The following is a 16,120-nucleotide window of genomic DNA, read 5'->3' on the forward strand; positions in this document are numbered from 1 at the left end:
TCGAATAATGATTAATAGGTCGCTGGATCATATCCGGCTCGAAGGACCAAAAAATGTTGTAGGTACAGAGAGCCACTTCGGCCAGTTAGGACTGTGTTGGCAGACAAAATTAACAATTTTCCTGTTGATAGGAAATTAGCCTATAAAAGGACTTACCCAATTTACTGATGTTCTTCTTTTTCCACGACTGGAGGGATTCTTTTTTGTAATGCGATGCGGAATTGTCATAGCGTTATTTATTTGCGTTTAGAAAAAAAACCCATTCGACTAATGTCAGTTTTGACAATCTTAATCAATTTATAAACTGAAATTTCAGAATGCAGGTGACTGCAGTTATGTGCAGCCGTCCGAACATTCGCGTAACTTAACCTTCAATATTTCGTTCCAGACCTAACATCTCAACCTAAGTTCCGAAATTTCGACACGCATACTTTGATGTCTGAAACTAACAAGAAAAAAGTGGTATAGCTCTGGCGGTTCTATTTTTGCGCCAGGCTTGTGACTTATCGAGTGACGTGTTATTTTATATAGTATACCTATCTTCCCAACAAGAATTAATTACACCAGATGAATAATTCAAAATTCTCAAAGAGAATAATTTCTTCAATTCTGATGAATAATTCAAAACTGCCATTGTACTGATAAAATAAAGCGACCTAATCCGTTCCCTCATTCTGACCTCCATCTAATGCCCAATCTAGGGATTGAAGGAAAACATACACGTTAAAATGACTCGCACTTGGAAGAGAGGAACGCTCACTGGAATTCATGTGAATTGTTCTATCCGGAATTGTCTGTACGAGAGAGGATATTCATGGTGAGCGTGTTAATGCTGACAGGTAATATTTTGACCACTGCGGGTTCCGCAGGCCACAGAAACCATTTGAGATAAGCACTACCGGAAACTCGGATTAATTTGCTGGATATGTTTTGTTTCTGCGGTATGAATGGCTCTATTGAAATATCGCTTGTTTAAAATTTGTAAAGTTGGGATTTATTCTGATTCTCATCTGGGAGATCGAAGAAAAATAAACCCAAAATTGTGGATTATTAAATCAATGTTCCACGATTTTTTATACGCGAACTGAGTGCTATACAGTTGACAACTGATCAGTGATGTAACGGAAAACGGCTGAATGTAAATTTGAGGTTAAAATGTCAACAAAACACGAAGCAGATAGTATTTAGGTATTTTATTCCAGTATTGTTTGTGCAATTCAAAAATTAGATATATCTCCTGAAGTCAGTATGCAATATGTCAAGATATTCAATGTGATGCAGCAACTTGCTCTATGAAAGCTATAAAGGATAGCGCTCTTTGTAACATCTGAAAAAAATCACTTCAGCTTCCAACATGCCTACATATTATCTCATAAATTTAGGTTCGTGTACTCACGAATACTGTACGATACTCACAATTACTAAGAGATTATTATTTAGAGTCACGCTCAGGCTACTGATAGAGACTGCTTCTTTTGAATGAAATAAAAATATTTGGTAGTTCACCTTGTTCGATCGATTCCATAAAATCCATGGACACTCGCATAGGTCACGATGAAGTTTTTCACACTGAAAGAAATGTTTCTGTCACTCTCATGACTCTTACTTTGTTCGTGTTAGGAATAATTATAATTCAATTACGAGTATGAAGTTCGAGCTATAGCGAAATATCATTATGCGCGTAAACAAGTTAACATTGGTAACTCCTCTTCATAACGCAACTTTAGGGGTGTCTGGCAGGGGCTAGCAAGTTTCCTGCAATGGATGACGACTTTTTCAAGTTATCCCGAAGAGAATATAAAAAAATTGAGCTTTTCACTTTCTAAGAATTCAAGGTACCTGTGTAGGGGACATGCACAGAAAAACTTTCAGTCTTGGGCTAGTAGGATTATCTTCTGCATCACTTAAAGTCTATGCAACGTATCTTCAAGCCGAGCATGCGCCAGTGACCGAATGAATGGTAGACTTAGAGCGCGTTCACATGACAAGCGCTCGACGCGCGTTGAATGAGGGCTGGATAATTGGATACCGTTCACATGGTACGCGCTTGCCAAGCGCTGAACGCGCGTTGCCGCAACGGCCCATATTCAGTTTGAATTCTACATTTTGGTTTGGATCTTGATTCAGTATGAGATTTAGGTGAAACTTAAACAACTTTTTTAAGTTTTGATAGGTAATTATAGATCGAATATTTTCTGTTATTCATCAAATAAAACTGAAGAACTGGCTTTTTACTGAGCCGTTTTTGAAAAACTATTGAAAACATGTATTTCAGTGACAAAACATTCATTTTATGGAAATAGAACTAGAGTAACTTTTTCTAGTTACATAGTAGCATATCTTTCAAGACAGAGAAATTCCAGCATCCGTTGGCAACCTCGTCGACTTTCTTTGTAGCGTAGTGTTCAACTACTGAATTAGTACCTAAAAAGGGGTGGAAAAACCCCTGGATCCCTAGGGATGTCAATGATTTTTTACAGTTTATACACATCGCTAAAAGTAATCTACATTCTAAATATGGTTATGCTCGGACGCGTACTTCCGGTAATACGAATTTTCGAAGTTTAAGGGTTGAAAAAACTAGCCCTGGATCCCAAGGGAAGTCAATAATTTTTTCACAGTTTATTATATCGCTAATAGTAATCTACATGCCAAATATGGTTATGCTCCGACGCGTACTTCCGGAGATACGAATTTTTCAAATTAGACAGATGATAATTTGAATAAAAACGTTGCTAAAATATCCCGATGTCTCTAGAAAATCAATATTTCCTCCAACGGATACTCTGAATACAGTTGTTTAAAGTTCTTCAATAGACTGCCTAATGAAATCAAAGAAATAAATAATTATAAACCATTTAAAAAAAAGATATTTAATTTATTGTTAAATTTAGAACCATATAGTATAGAAGATTTCTGCTGTTAAGTGGTAGGTGAATGTTATTTTGATACTATTTCTCTTCATTTGTATTTGTTCTACGTGTATCTCATGATTTCTAAATAAAGAGCTATTATCATTTTTATGTGTTCACATAATACATTTTTTTCTTCATTATAGCATCTCCTTCACAGGATATGATGACGAGTTCTTCCCAAGCCCGTCTCCTTGAGTTTTTATCTGAATATACACTACTTGTCATGTCGCATATTACAGGACAATTCTCAATTTCATCTATGAATAATTCGGTATTAGGACCGTCCGGTTCCATTTTGAAATATTTCTGACCGAACGGATCGAAGGAAAATACGTAAATACGTCTCTGGCATCTATCAGCTCGTGCAAGCGCGCTCATCTGAACGGTTACATCAGATACCTATGATCTCAAAGCGCGAGCCAACGCGCGCTTACTACGGTCAAGCGCTAGAACAGCGCTCTACGCGCGCTCCATAAAAACGCTCGTAGGCATGTGTACGCTTCGAAGAAAATTCATGTACTTGTAAACGCGCGTTGAGCGCTTGTCATGTGAACGGGCTCTTCAGCCTGCTACATACACACATGCAAGTCGGCTAATTTGGCATGAACAGACTAAATTGAGAGACTTACATGAGGATGTGTGAAGAAAGTTGAAGCTTGGGTTGGGTTAGAAGTTGGGCTAGTAGGAATTCGGAGAAAACCGACTGCATACATCGTAATACAACCGTTTTTTGGATTATGATTTCACTTGTAATGCATAAAGTAACAGCTTCAGCATTATTATTAACTCATTATCATTTATGTACGCTACCAATCGAAGTACTGAAGTTTTTGCCGAACAGAGTTCATTGCCAACTTAGCTTGACATGCCAAGTTGCCCAACTTGCATTCGTGTATGTAGCAAGCTTTATACAGGGTGTTTCCTAAACATGCGGCAAAAATTCAGGGGGTTGTTCCTTGGACTATTCTAAGAATATTTTGTCCTTTGATGATTTTTGAAAAACCTATTTGTTTCGAAGATATAGGGGAAACAAAATTTCAGATAATAACATTTTATTATGAAAAATTACATGAAAATTCAACTCAACCTACGAAAACTGTTGAAAATGACCACCTCTAGCCAGCATACAAGCGATTCATAATAGTCAAAGATAAAATGTTAATTGCTAATACATCACAAAACGAATTCAAATGAAAACCGTGTTTAATCTGTATTCCTTTACCATCTGCACTTATCAATTTTTAGTCAAAAAACTGGCCGTTTTTAGTAATTGGAATGTTGTTAAACAAATTTAAAAATAAATTGTACCTACTTAGTAAACACAGTGCGGTACGCATTTTTATTCGAACTATCATTAATTTTAAAAATATGAAAAATGTTGTTCGCCCTGTATTTTCGAAACAAAGGGGTTTTTCAAAAATCATCCAAGGACAAAACATGCTCAAAATAGTCCAAGGAACAACCCCCTGAATTTTTGCCGCATGTTTAGGAAACACCCTGTATAGAAGAAGCTTGTTGTGAAGAGACAATTTGATGCTTTAGCTGACAGTTTGAAATGTCGCCGTTCTTGTCATTTCCTTCGTCACTGCTGATGTGACGTGTTATTTTCAAGTATCACTTCCAGATACTTGACCTCGTTTTTCCATTCGATCCTCCTACCGAACATTACAACTTATCCGTGGGGTCTTTTCCCTTACAGCTGAAGAGAACAGCCACACTCTTCCCAGGGTTCACTTCGATTCACCATCTAGCAAACCATGATCGAAATCTTGAGATGGCTTCTTCCAGGTACTTCATAGTCATACTTTCGGGTGCCACGAACTGGATAGGATGGCGGTATTGTTCACATAAAATGTCACGGAAGTTTTCTCTGTTTTTTTCATGTCAAATACCGCCGCCGAAACTAGGTCAGAAACACCTACAATGAAAAGAATGGCAAGAACGACATGAATGAGGATTTTAAGATGCATCAAAGGAGTAACATTCAGAGATCATGTGAGGAGTGTGGATATAACGGAGGAACTGGAGGCGTTGGATGTGGTCAGATGGATCTGAGCACGCAGAAGGGTCTGGTTCGACCATGTAGAGAGGATTTTAGCAGAAAGACTGGCCAAATGGACGAAGAAACAGATCCTAAATACACGTAGACCATAAGGACGCCCACCAAAGAGATGGAAAGAAAGCTGTAGCTCGATTTCACATGATACATAACCATGAGAGGAAGAAGGCAAAAAACAGGACACAGTCTTATTTCGAAGAGAAAGAAGAAGAATACATATAATATAAACAGTAATGGTAACAGCGGTGATCCTTGCGGGACTCTGACTGAAAATAGTCTCTCTACTAAATACAGTAATCGGTGAACTTTGGCTCGAAACTTGTGAGAATGCAGGTTTGAATCCATTCGTAATTTTTACCACTATTCGGAGCACTAGTTGCACACTGGAGTGTTGGTTTTGGAAACTGTTCCAACTGTATGACCAAGTTTCTATTCGTTGCCTTTAATCTTTTTGACTCTAGCATTGAGCAGATTGAACACTCGACGGTCCTCAGGACTGAGTGTATTTCGAGCTTTACGTCTCGCTCTGTGCTTCTCCCTGATAAGCTCTTTGATATTTTCAAGTTGAGAATCGCTTATTTATTTGGACATTCAGATTTTTTTGTTCCTCTTCCATTAACATTGCTTTCTGAAGATCACGTAGAAGTGGCTCAATTGAACTTTTAGAATTTACTTTTAATGAGGAAATTGTTAGATTTTCCACAATAATAATAATAATAATAGTTTATTGTGACATAAACATAAATCGCAGAGGCTGAAACCTGTACGCGATATACAATTAACATATGAACAATATTACAATAGCCACATTTGAAATAAATCTAACTCTGAATAAAAACTGAATAAATAATGGAATTGATCGAATCATATCAAAATGAGGATAACTTGAAGTGTCGAGAACTCAGTGATGACTCTTTAGTGTTGTAACCTTGGTGACATGCAGTTGAGGATTACCGGTGCATCATCTAGAGGCCGATCTAAGGTAGGCAGGAATTCTTGGATATGAGGTTTCATCCATGATTCAACCATTGATTATGGATTGAATATATTTTCTTCCTTTTTCAAAAATCCATTTCCTTATCATAATTTGTTGTTTCTTATTGTGTCTTATGTCTTTCAGGTTTTTCGGGATCATACTATAAATGCGTGGAGCCAGGTATGTGAAGCATCTTTGTCCAATTCGCTTTTCTGCTCTAGGAATCACGTGAATTATCTTACTTCTTGTTTCATAACTGCAATCGGTTTGTCTTAATGTGAGTTGTATTCTTCTAGAACAGATGGCCGTTAATATCTGGGATACAAATAACTGTTGAGGATTCATTGCCCGCGATAAGAAGTATAATTCGTCTGAAGGAAACAAATGGGGCTTTCCGTAGATTACACGGAGCAACCATTTCTGGACCACTTCTACTCTTTTTATATGACATTCGTATGCTCCACCCCAGGCAATAATTCCATACTTTATCAGCGGTTGGCATAGAGCATTATATATCTGCATTAGCCTTTCTATTTCCAAATACTTTTTAAGGTATCTAAACTTTGATAGAAGGCATCTAAGTTTTCTTACCAAATTGTCTATATGTAAGTTCCATTTTAGATGTCTATCGATGGTAATGCCGAGATACTTGATGGAGTCAGTTTCGGGTATAATTGTGCAATCGTTGACTTTCAGAGGACCCAAGTTCGGAAGACCTGACTCATAGGAAGTAAACGGTAAGTACTTTGTTTTTTTTACGTTCATTGTTAATTCATTCATCTCAAACCACTGTTTTATTTTGAAAAGGTCTTTTTCAGACTCAGATTTCAGTTCTTGCTAAGAATTTCCCTCGTACAATATGGCAGTGTCATCCGCAAAACTGATAACCTCACCTTTCTTCTCCATTTGTAATAAACCATTCATATAAACTAAGAACAATATCGGTCCCATCACTGTTCCTTGGGGTACTCCACATTCGATGTTCCTCACCTTACTAGAATAATCCTTTATTTTTACAAATTGGACTCTATCAGTTAAATAGCTTTTCAATAATTCATATGATTTACCCCGGAAGCCGTTTCGGTAGAGTTTATCTAAAAGTTTTTTGTGTGAAACAGTATCGAAGGCCTTTTCAAGGTCTACAAAGACACACAGACCAGTTTTTCTACCATCTAACCAACCGTATATCCTCGCTATCATTCTCCTAATCGCATCTTCAGTCGATTTACCTTCTCTGAAACCGTACTGGTGTTCAGATATAATTTTATTTTTTTCTAGGAACTTGACAATTCTGATCTTCAATAATTTCTCTACAATTTTGGCTACATTCGATATAAGACATATCGGTCTATAATTTGTCATCTTGTCCTTTTCTCCTGATTTAAAAATTGGTTTGATAACCCCCACTTTGAAAATTCTAGGAAACTTAGCTGATTCGAAACACATATTCGTCATTAATACAAGGGTTTCAACTATTTCTTCTTGAATATTTTTCAGCAGTTCTGATCTAATTCCATCAACGCCAGGAGATCCTCCGTTTTTTTGTTTTTGTATCACTTCTTTCACTTCATTTGGACTTGTTGGGAATAGAAAAAATGTTTCATTACAAAAAATTTCACCCTCTTTCTTTTCTAAACTATAAGGTATATTATCTGCTAGCTTTTTACCTACTTCGTTGTAATATCTTCCGAATTCCTCTACAATTTGTTCCGTGTTTGTTACTTCCTGTCCTTCATTATTAATGATAGATTTTATTTCTGTTGCAGGTTTGGATCTACCGCAGAGGTTATCCACGTAAGACCAAAGTGATTTTGTTGCTGAAGTGTAAAATATTTCTGTATCTTGTATATTGTTGTTTCAACTCAGTATTGTATTGATATTTCATCATTTCCTTGTATAAATAGTTTTTTCTGTTTGTGGCTTTTAGTAATTCCTGAGTGATCCAGTTGCTTCTCCCAGATTTCTCCCAGATTTCCCAGATTTCTATGGCTCAACTCAATTTTTGTTGTATGTTTCTGTGTGTAATGTTTTAATAAGTCAATAAACAATTCTGCGAATGAGTCTACATCTTTATTTTTCATCAATTCGTGCCAATCAATTTCCTTTAAATCATTTTTCAATTTCTGATAATCAATATAAGTTTTATATTCAATAACTTTTTCGGGAGGTTTTTCTTTCAGGTTGAGGCATAAACTAATTGCATAATGATCAGTGATGTCCGTACGAATAATAAACGATCTATTCTGATTTACAACAGATTGGCGATATCTCAGAAATATATGGTCAAGGCAACTACCACTGGAAGGCCTAGTTACATTATTTATATAGGATTTATATCCAAAAAAACTAAAGACATTCATGTATTCATCAACTATTTCATTATTCGTTAAAAGATCAATGTTAATATCTCCTACAATTAAATGATAATCCCACGTACTATTATTACTTGTTGTTGTTCCAATGTATTCAGCTAAGTCTCTATTGAACTTTTTTGGACATCCTTTTGGAGAACGATAGATTCCTGTTATTTTAAGTTTTTTCATTTCGAATACAAGGTCTAGTTCCACCGCTTTAATTTCTCCTATACTTATTATCTTTCCGTTAAACATCAAATCGTTCCTGATATATATCACAACCCCGTCATTTTTGTTGAAAGTTCCATAATTATACATGTATGTGTATCCTTCGATTTTATAAAGATCCACATTATCTATCATGAATGTTTCCGTTAAAACAATCACATGAAAATCATCTGTATATGTTCTCAACATTAATTTGAACTCGTCAAAATTCCTGTCGATACTTCTGATATTATTGTGAATGATTTTAAATTTTGATTCTATGCTATAATGTTTGAGATCCCCAACATAATCTATATATTCTGCTTCATGTGTTTCTCCCTCAAAATCCCTTAGGAATTGATCCATGTATATACAATTAAAACTTAAAATAGATGAATAAAGGGTAGTTTACCTTAGTTTTTCTAACCTCCCTTCTTTCCTTTCTTTCCACTGTTATCAGCTTTTTGTTCTTTCTTGGCAACTCCACTACCTGATGACTGCTTTGGTTCTGTTGTTACCAGTTTTTGCTCTCTCCTGGCACTACCACTCCCCGAAGACTGTGATCTCGTTCTGCTCTTTATTTCCCACTCCTTGATCCTTTCCAGCACCTGATTAATCGTTGAAATCTCCTTGCTGATCTTAGAGTCCTCTTCCACTGTCAAGTGTTCGTGTTCAGTTAACATCTGTGTAATACGGGATATGGGGGCCGGACTATTAGGTGCGCTGCTTACTAAATCAGTTGGTATGCTAGATGGATTTTCTTCAATATGAGTCTGCAGTTCCAATACAGTTTGAGTCTTGAGTTGCTGCACAGAAAATTTCTCACCATTTACGACAAGGAGCTTCTGCCAGATGTATGCCCTCTGATTGTTCGCTCTTGCCAAGTTCAGTTGTTGGCGCAGTATTTTGAAATCGTCACGATCTTCTTCACAAAGGTCTTCGTTTATGAAAATACGGGATCCCTTTAATTTGTGTCGATTCTTTATAACCTTTGATTTGGCCAGGAAGGATACAAATTCGATTTTTATCACTTGTTCAGTTTTTCCCAATCTATATATATTATTAACTTCTGTTTCTAGCAGATTGATATTCAAAATGGCATTCAGTTTGGAGACAACGCACTTTACCAAATTGGAATTATCGGGTTCCAATCCAGAGATGATGATATTATTCTTCAACGATTTTCTCTTTATCTCCAATATCTCGTTTTCTACTCTGGAGAGTCTTTGTTCACAGTTTTCCAATCTTTCACCCGTGTCTATCCCCACCTGCTTTATTTTTATTACTCTTAACTTCGCAAGTTCCTCCCTGATAATGATGGTTTGATTGGCAAATTCAGTCTTTAAAAACCGCGCTAGTTCCTCATTTATAGCCATCCTCCTTTTCCGATATCTCGACTTGTATGTTACGCTTTATAACTCTTGCTTGTGATACCTCCAGATGTTGTGTGATAATCAGGATATCCCGGAATGAATGATAAATTTCCACTCAAATAATCGTAAATACACGCGAAAAAAAAATTAAATTGATTTGAAAATCACTCAGCCAAATATGAACTTTCTACTTGTATTTACTCTTTTATAATTTCACCAATATTTAAAATATATTGCGTCTTTAATTCACGAAATAATATGGAGCACTCGAATTCACAACTTCCCATATGGCTATGATGAAATTATTGAAATTGAAATTGAAATTGAAAATATAATACTTTACCTCATCAATTAGTAATTGGCCTGAGTTGCAAAAGGTATAGGTTATTATTACGGTTACGACCTGCGTCATAAAACAATTGATGAGAAATCGAATTCCATGTCCCTGTAAAGAAAAATTGGTAGGCATTAAAATAGATTGAAATCCTATAGATTTTTAAAAAGAAGGTAATAAAAATCAAACAGAATATAATTATGAAGATAGATGAAATGCACATATTGTTTACGCATGGAAAAAAATCACCTATAAATACCTCCATATATTTCTTTGGAGTATGATTCACCTATTAATCTTATAAATTAACCCTGGATAATAAAGAATGGAAATTTTGATGATCTTACTATTTTTGCCTGTAGGTATACAAAGGCTAAACAGAGGATACCAGTACTAGTTACAACCAGTAATGCGGTGTCTAATCTTGTCTTCGCCATCTTAGCATACCTGAAAACAATGCACTGCTATTGGCGAGTTTGATAAAACTGTTGGTGATTTGATAAAATCATTTATGTGATCAATTTCAGGTCATTCTAGACCCTTCTATAGATTTCAAACTACAACCAACTAGTTGATCGATCAATGAAAGTCTTATGAAACCCGTCGTACATTTTCATTATATAAGACAATGTATCTCTAGGGATTACGGTGTTCCGTCCCGAGATCACTAGTTGAGCTATCCAGCGATCTCTGCCCAAGACACCCTTTCACACCATCGTAGAGAAGTGACTCTACCGCAACGCGGCGACCCTCATTAACTCGCCAGGGCTGCACTAGAGTGTGGCGCGATACTCACAACGCCACCTTTCGGGCAGACAGAGTCACTACATATAATATAAAAAACTGAAAAAATGTTTTCATTAATGAAAGTTACGAATGGCGTTTGATGAATTGTGTTTTTTCCAATGCCATCAATTCAAATTTTTAATAAAGTTCTTTCTACTCACTTGAAAATTACTTTATGCTGAGAAATGCAGCTCCTCAATATTTCGTCGATATAATTCTGATATGATTCATCATAATAATTTTCTTCCTTTTCATCATTCAATTTTCTTATGGAGTTCAGTTTCTTCCTCAACAGTAGCATTTGGGATGCTATATCGTCAATGGTAAATAGTGTTAAGAAATTCATATTGTTTATTGCATACATGCTATACAGTTTGGCGAAAAACATTGTAGAAGAAAAAAGAAGAGTTATCATTTTTGGCATCTCATCATAATTCTTAATGAAGAAAATAACTGTGAATTCGCTATCATCTCCACTTAAGGGTATACTCATACCGACTGCTAACAGCGAGAAAACTGTCATTATCACTCTGGTATTTTGGAGGCGCTTATTTTTCTCTCTTATAATTTCGGACACTTCAGGACCAACCTCGTCATGAGGCCAGAGTTGTTTTTTCAATTCTGCAATATCATAACCCACAGCTGCAATATGATTAAGACTCAAGAAAAGAGATACTGCTGCCTAAAATGATAAAAATTTAGAAGAACACTGCCTTGGCGACAGGAGCATGTATATGGATAAACATGGGGTATGATTCACTATCATTAGGGATGAGTACGTTTTATCAACAATGGATCCTGGGAATTCCAGCAATAAAGATGTTTACTTCCACAAATTTACATATTCCAATCCCATCAGAATTAGAACATATGCTTAACAATAATTTTGAAATTATACATACTGAAAATAAAAGTTTTTAGAGGCTCTAGAAATAAATGGACATATAGTCCATTCAGGAATTATTGACATCCCTGGTGGCTGTGGAAAATCGAAATTAAGTTGGTAGTGGTTCATTCAGTAACATTTTGAATTGCAGATTTCGGGTTGGCATTGGAAATGTCATTGACAGGAGGTTGGATTATTCAGTTTGTTTGTATTATTGGTTTTGATCCAAGAAATTTTGAAACTAAAAAGTTGTATCAATTTCAAACACACATTGATTAGTTTATTTGAGTATTTCTCACAGTATTGTTTGAAAAAAGAAGAAGGCAAGTCATTATAGCCTGGATTATTAGTGGAAGAAAACCGGTGCAATACGATTTCACCTTCAAAGAATCATTGAATAATTTGATTGTTACCGAAAGCAACCAATATATCAGACTGGATAAAATTTGATCAAAAAGCATCTGAATTTCAATCAATCAAAGACAACATTACATAAAATCAATTAGTCACAAGTTCAAAACAGTTAATAAAAGGAAAATTCTTATTGATAAACAGAAAAATATTTTAAGTTGAGTTCGATATTATGGTGAATACAGAGAATATTTGCAATAAAATGTGAAATTCATTTATCTGGAAGAAACTTGGTTATTTGAAAATGGCAGTCTTATTCAACAGTGAACTCTAGAAAAAAAAACAAAAAGTTTTTCAAGTATATTCAAGGGTAAAAGTAGAAGGAGCACTATTTTGAATGCTGGATTGATGGATTTTTAACCGGATGTTTTGTTTTCACAGTGGTGATCATGAGGATCATATAAATCTATAAAGGGAGAATTATTTTATAATTAATTACAATTAATACCTCTTCTGCCGATAATTGGAATAATGTGTTCAAATTCAAATGATGAATTTAAAAAATTCATGGAGCATGACCGAAGTTATATTAAATCAAGCAATATGAAAAAGATCTGTCAACAAAGTACTGGCATTGTATCTATAGTTTATTTATATTCTATTTTGAAATTAAGTATTGTTAATTCAGTAATCCAAAAATCTAATAAATTCTAATTGCTTTATAGAATTTTTACTGAGAATTTAATTGAAAAATATATTCAGAAGAGTAAATTTAATAATATCTCCACCTCTTAACTACTTAAAAATAATAACAGATTGCAATAAAATTTTTAAATTCATAAATTAAAAATAATTTCATTCAAAAATTCTTTTAGTGAGTGAATCAAAGCTGTTATGGGCAAAATACTTCATGTAATTCCATAGTTGATAGTATAAAAGTATTTCAATAAAAAATAGAAAACTTGAGTGTACAAATAGTATCTATATTTTTCATTCAAGTTCAATTAATCATTCATGTAATGAACAGTTTCAATAAATAATGAGTAGAAAGTATTTCCAGTACTGCTATATGGGATGGAGGCCTGGACGCTTAAGAAATGCGACACCGACAAGCTGGAAGCATTCGAGATGTGGACATATCGAAGAATCCTCAGAATAAGCTGGGTGAGCAGAACAACGAACAAGGAGGTGTTGAGAAGAATGGGAAAGGAGAAGGAAATAGTCGACACAGTCAAGATCAGAAAATTGCAGTATCTGGGCCACGTGATGAGAGGGGAGAGGTATACGCTGTTGCAAACCATTATAGAGGGGAAAATACAGGGTAAAAGAAGTATAGGAAGAAGACGCATCTCCTGGTTGAACAACCTAAGGCAGTGGTACAACAGTAGCTCTGTTGAATTGTTCAGATCCGCAACTTCAAGGGTAAAAATCGCCATGATGATAGCCAACCTTCTTAAAGGAGACGGCACATAAAGAAGAAGAAGAAAGTAATTTACACATCGGCTGATAAATTGGTTCCAATTTTGAAAGTTACATTACAACTGTGATGTTAAAAATCTTCATATACTAAATGGATTCTTCATTCACTAAGCTACACTATTTAAATTTATCAACCAGTTTTTTTTGTTTTCTTCACCAGTTTAGACACCAGTTAAAATGATCCATAAGATTAGAATTTTGCTAGCAGGTTGGTATCCATTAAGAATGCAACAATTATTGAAGAGCCTTTGGTGAAAAGGAATATGCATATTTTAATGATATTCAATAGGATCTTCCATTGGATATTCTTTAATGAATTGATATATCTTCATTGGCTTTCCTTGAAATGTGATAGCATTCCACTATATTTTCACATTATGGAACCTGAATTTCATTTTATGAAATCATGACTGTATGCGCCCCTTCATAATTTAGAAAATTTGAGATTTTTGGAATACAAAAATTATGAAAATAATATAAACTGATTATTTCTATGATGGATCATAGCAATTTTTAGTGATATTTTTGTAACTAGAAATAAAGCTGCGACTAGGCGTTCAAGGCCTACTTCGATGTCAATAATTCCTGAATGAACTATAGTGTTTTATATCCATGATCCATAGAAACTAAAAAAGTATGGACTGGTTTTTAGAGATCCTCACATCATATTAAAAACAGATTCCTACAGCCAGACTCACTGGGTACCCACGCCAAGCAAAAAAAAAAACAATTTTCGATTAAATCGCAAGCGTTCCCGATTTACTGGACCCATAGAGTAAATAACATAGATATATGGAGTATAAGTAATTTACATGCCGCCAACATGGTTTGATGACGTTGTCGGATTGTGATATATTTTCAAATCCAAAATTTGAAACGGGGTTGTTTTGGCTTTGTTAGCCCTTCGGTAACTGCAACCAATTTGTTCTTGAACCTACTTTTCATACAAACCCAGGGAGACCGTCGATACGGTTAAAAAAACTGACATCCTTAGGTGCCTTGGATTCATGAAAATCCAGAACTGACTTTCTCATGTATATGGTTCTTAGACCCGTCAGTCACAGACATTTGCACACTAAGGTATTTACAACGACAGTTTCCTGTCAGCAGTCCCACGATTACCCGAAGCTCAGCTCGTGGTAGCTTCAGAAGCATCCTGGTATAGGTCTGTGAAAGCACCACAAATTCTTTTGCCCGAGCAAGACCCGCAGTGTTTCTCCAGAGGGTTTTTCTATTGTCCCACTCCCATTGTTCGACCGCTGCCTCAAATTGGTCTTTTCCAAGCCCATAGAAGCTCAGGATCAACAGGTGTTAAACTTGATGCCCTATTTGCAAGTTTATGGGCTTTTTCGTTTCCTTCAACAACACAATGCTACGATAGAGTTACTTTTTGTCCTCTGGTCAGTTGCTTTATGGTATTACAGCACTCCACAATGTTACTGTATCATTATGAATTGAAAATTAACAATGCATAGGACTGTTTACAACCGTTATCGAGGCTTTCTATAATAAACAACTTCGACTGAAAATTAGAAGCATAAGTTCATGCAATCAAGAAGTGTCCTAAGTAAAGTATGCAAAACAGCATACTTATGGCCCAAATATGTTGTTTTGCAGATCATGGTTTCAGAGATGTAGCTGGAACTTTGGTTACCATTACTCAGATCTACAAAACAGCATATTTGGGCCATATCCTGAGGAACGAGAAATACCGATACGCTCAAAACATCGCGGAAGCAAAATGCTGTTATGTTTGAGCAATATATGCCAGAGGACTGGTCTCGACTATGAGGAACTGATGAGAGTCTAAAAACAGAGCAGAATTTTTCATGTTCCAACTTCCATTGATTGCGAAGGCTCATGTATGTAGGAATGTATTGTTACTTACGAATAACTCAACGCACTGCGCGTGACCTATTTTCACAAAGTTATGGATATTCCAATTGAAAATGAAGTAAACGAATGTTAATGATAGATTACAAATATATCCTATGAACAAAGTGAGAGTGATTTTCCTTAAAACTGGTACTGCAAATTGGTACTGAATATATGGTAAACATTCTTGCAGGTAAGGATCTGCAAATAAAGAAAGATAGTCATGATTTATAACGGCACAAAATTAGTATATACAAGGTGAGGCGGAAATGAGAAATATTTTACGGTTTGAAAGAACACAAAAAAAGTGGAGCCCATTAAAGATGCTGCAACCCAAATAAGTTTTGAAAGGAATAAAGAATCGATTAAAATATTCGTTATTATTACTTGAGGGTACCAAGATAGGTTATTTCCATCACTACCTTGATTCTTTTTATTCACTGAACTAGTTTGCAAAGGATGAGGTAGCTTTTTTGCTCAAGTATTTTTTCACATCATTTTCCTCAGAAAAAGCATATTGAGTTA

The 16,120-nt window shown here is 35.4% G+C and overlaps 1 protein-coding gene across 1 annotated transcript; it reads right to left on the reverse strand.

Moving 5' to 3' along the window:
- Window positions 1–1,178: 1,178 nt before the first annotated feature.
- LOC123684550 lies at window positions 1,179–11,770 on the reverse strand. Its single transcript, XM_045623844.1, has 6 exons — window positions 11,765–11,770; window positions 11,166–11,686; window positions 10,566–10,665; window positions 10,228–10,329; window positions 1,417–1,569; window positions 1,179–1,327 (listed from the first exon to the last, which is right to left on the reverse strand). Exons 1-6 carry the CDS (start codon window positions 11,768–11,770, stop codon window positions 1,268–1,270), a joined length of 942 nt encoding a protein of 313 aa, XP_045479800.1. The 3' UTR covers window positions 1,179–1,267.
- Window positions 11,771–16,120: the final 4,350 nt, after the last annotated feature.

The sequence above is a fragment of the Harmonia axyridis genome, chromosome 7, assembly GCF_914767665.1.
Source record: "Harmonia axyridis chromosome 7, icHarAxyr1.1, whole genome shotgun sequence".
Taxonomy (NCBI): domain Eukaryota; kingdom Metazoa; phylum Arthropoda; class Insecta; order Coleoptera; family Coccinellidae; genus Harmonia; species Harmonia axyridis.

Coding starts and splice junctions, on each gene's coding strand:
- LOC123684550 (XM_045623844.1), bottom strand. Junction 10,330..10,565: donor TATACCTACAGGCAAAAATA/GTAAGATCATCA, acceptor TTTTCTTTACAG/GGACATGGAATTCGATTTCT. Junction 1,328..1,416: donor ATAATAATCTCTTAGTAATT/GTGAGTATCGTA, acceptor GATTTTTTTCAG/ATGTTACAAAGAGCGCTATC.